The 2,816-nt window shown below is 40.4% G+C and overlaps 1 protein-coding gene across 1 annotated transcript in view; it reads left to right on the forward strand.

Annotated features, from left to right (window-relative positions):
• Positions 1-2,816, forward strand: part of ECHDC3 (enoyl CoA hydratase domain containing 3) — a 34,174-nt gene that overhangs the window by 8,973 nt on the left and 22,385 nt on the right. The window contains exon 5 of the mRNA XM_011934285.1: positions 490-587. Within this exon, the coding sequence (XP_011789675.1) occupies positions 490-587 (98 nt within the window). The remainder of the gene's footprint in view (positions 1-489; positions 588-2,816) is intronic.

Consider the following 2,816-nt stretch of genomic DNA (forward strand, 5'->3'; position numbering starts at 1 on the left):
TCCCTCATCTGTAAAATGAAGACCAGAAGGCTTCCGAGGTCTCTCCCTACCCTCACCTTCCCAGTTCAGCCATGATGGTTGGCCACCACTTGTAGACGAAATGACTTGGACACTGCCTTCGGCATGGGGGATTTTGATGAGCTTGTGTGACTCAATACACTCGGGCCAGAGCGAGTCCCCAAATAAAGGCTCTGTATAAAATACCTTTGCCTTAGTAACTGAACCTTCTCCTTGTGTAATTGTGTATTTCTATCATTTTCCATCAAGGACTTTTAGGACACAGAGGCACCTAGAAAATGCCCCACCTTGCATTTTTCGTCACAAAATTCTGGCTGGAACTTTTCAATCAAACTGGATTATTCTTCTCAAAATTAGGCCATTAACTTGCTCTAAGTGAAAGTTTGCTGAAGTTATTCAGTAGACAAGGAAGGGAACACTCTGGGTGTTTACATCTTTTTGTTTTCTTTTCTCAATTGGAAACATTTGCAGCTGAGGGGCCTGTGTTTTCTTCTGGGCATGATTTAAAGGAGCTGACAGAGGAGCAAGGCCGTGATTACCATGCCGAAGTATTTCAGACCTGTTCCAAGGTAAGCCGAGACGACAGTCGACAGTGCAAACCTGCAAATGATCATTATATTAAATGTTGAGTTCGCCTTCTAGCTTATGGATAAGATTTTATCCGTGAGACCCAACCACCCAGAGCAACTGGAAACTGTTTGGTCATCAGATCATTTATCCAAGCAATTATTTGGTTTAGACTTTTTTTTTTTTTTTCCCCCAGACAGAGTCTCTCTCTGTCACCCAGGCTGAAGTGCAGTGGTGCAATCTTGGCTCACTGCAACCTCCGCCTCCCGGGTTCAAGCGATTCTCCTGCCTCAGCTTCTTGAGTAGCTGAAACTAGCAGGCATGCGCCACCACACCTGGCTAATTTTTGTGTTTTTAGTAGAGATGAGGTTTCACCATATTGGCCAGGCTGGTCTCAAACTCCTGACCTCAGGTGATCCTCCCGCCTCGACCTTCCAAAGTGCTGGGATTACAGACGTGAGCCACCGTGCACGGCCTAGTTTAGACTTTTAAGAAGCGACCATAATTTGCTATTGATTTTGTTTTGTACCAAAGAAAGTGGAATATAGGATGGTACTCATGGTTGCCATGTCTAGCATAGTGGGAGTGTGTCTTCGTGTAGAAGTTTGGAGTAAGAGGAAAAAGGTGAAAATGTGTGTCTTTAGAGAGGGATAATCTAAGATTATAATAATTAAAAAAAAATTTAAACTAAAACAACTCTGTTAAATGGGAAAGAACATTAATAAGTGGAATAACAATAATGGTTTTTTAAATTGTTTTCAAATGCTTCTTTCAACCAGCCTTTATTAAAAATCACTACCTCCAAGTAGGAAAATTAACCTCTTTGTTGTTGCTTCTCTTCTGCCTCTTTCACCATATTAAGGAGGAAAAATACCAACAGCCACAGAGGAAGAAGAGGTACAAAAAGTTTTGGATGATTTATAAATGCATGAAATCAACCCCTTGGGTAATGAAAAATGGAATAGAGAATCCAGCTTTAAGTAATACATTGTTGATCTAATGACCGTTTATTGAGCACCTGTTACAATACCTGCAAGGCGTTGAGGGAAACGTAAGAAAAAATGGCTTTTCTGCTGAACTGAAACTGGAAATCTGTTTGGGAAACAACACATATAAAACGGTTTCATAACTTGCCTCTAAGATGGTTTAACCTAATTTTTTCTTCATTCATCGACTTGTTCATTCATGTATTTGGTCATTAATGATTTCACAGATATTTAATGATACAAGACACAAGTGAGCAACAGGGATGTGAATGGGAAGATGATTAAAACATCCCCATTTGTTTTCTTTGCCCTTCCAGAAACCCATAAAGAGATCAGGTTATGTTTTTCTCACTCCATAGAAGAACAAACAGGAAACGCAATTTACTTGAAACTTCATGGGGAAGTGGGAGCAAGTTAGAGCCCAGACCTGGGTCTTTTGTTTCCTGCATTAATGATGTTTATGTAACATTCCACTCTTAGGTTTGCCAAGGCTTGGTGCTTTAAAAGTTTTTTTCTACCAGTACCCAGTATGTTTGGCTAAAGTTGAAAAGCATCAAAGAGAACCAGTAAAGCCCTGTTATCCTCCCTAAGGGTCTGCTTTTATCACTCTGCTCTGGCAACTTCATGAACTGGGATCTAAACAGCGTAGCCGTGGGCCACAGGGGAGCAGGCCTTCTTCAGAGGATAAAGCCCAGATTTCTTGGAAGCCCCTAACCCTTGGAGGCCTCTGACTTCCTGAAAAAGACTCAGTGCATAAACAGGGCCTACCCCAAAGTAGTAAAATAGCACTGAAAGTGTACTGATTTCTTTAAACCATTTCTAAGAAAATCACATTGTGTTGGCTAAATATGAGTGCCATGGACTTGTGCAAAATTTCAATTTCCAAGTGAAATCAACAGGTAGATTGGAACAGAATGAGCTAGATATTTCATTGTTCAGTTCATGCATGAGAAAATTTGATTTTAGAAAGGAGGATAGAAGTATCTGAATTAGCTAAGCATCTAAAAACTACACCAATTTGTTACAGACCACAAGTACTGCATGATAGTTAATTATATACAAACCAGGAGCAGGGCAAATTAAGAATGAGTAGAATGAGAATGAGAAGAACTTGACTCTGGAAGAGTGAAAATGACCTTCCATGGCGCTCATATTAGAGACTTCTTCTTTGTCTCTCTGCTTATATCCTGTTGAAGTTTGGAGATGGAACTGTAGTTCAGGAGAAGAGTCTGCTCTTTGCTCTCA

This window comes from Colobus angolensis, unplaced genomic scaffold (assembly GCF_000951035.1).
Source record: "Colobus angolensis palliatus isolate OR3802 unplaced genomic scaffold, Cang.pa_1.0 Scaffold133, whole genome shotgun sequence".
In the NCBI taxonomy this organism is placed as follows: Eukaryota; Metazoa; Chordata; class Mammalia; order Primates; family Cercopithecidae; genus Colobus; species Colobus angolensis.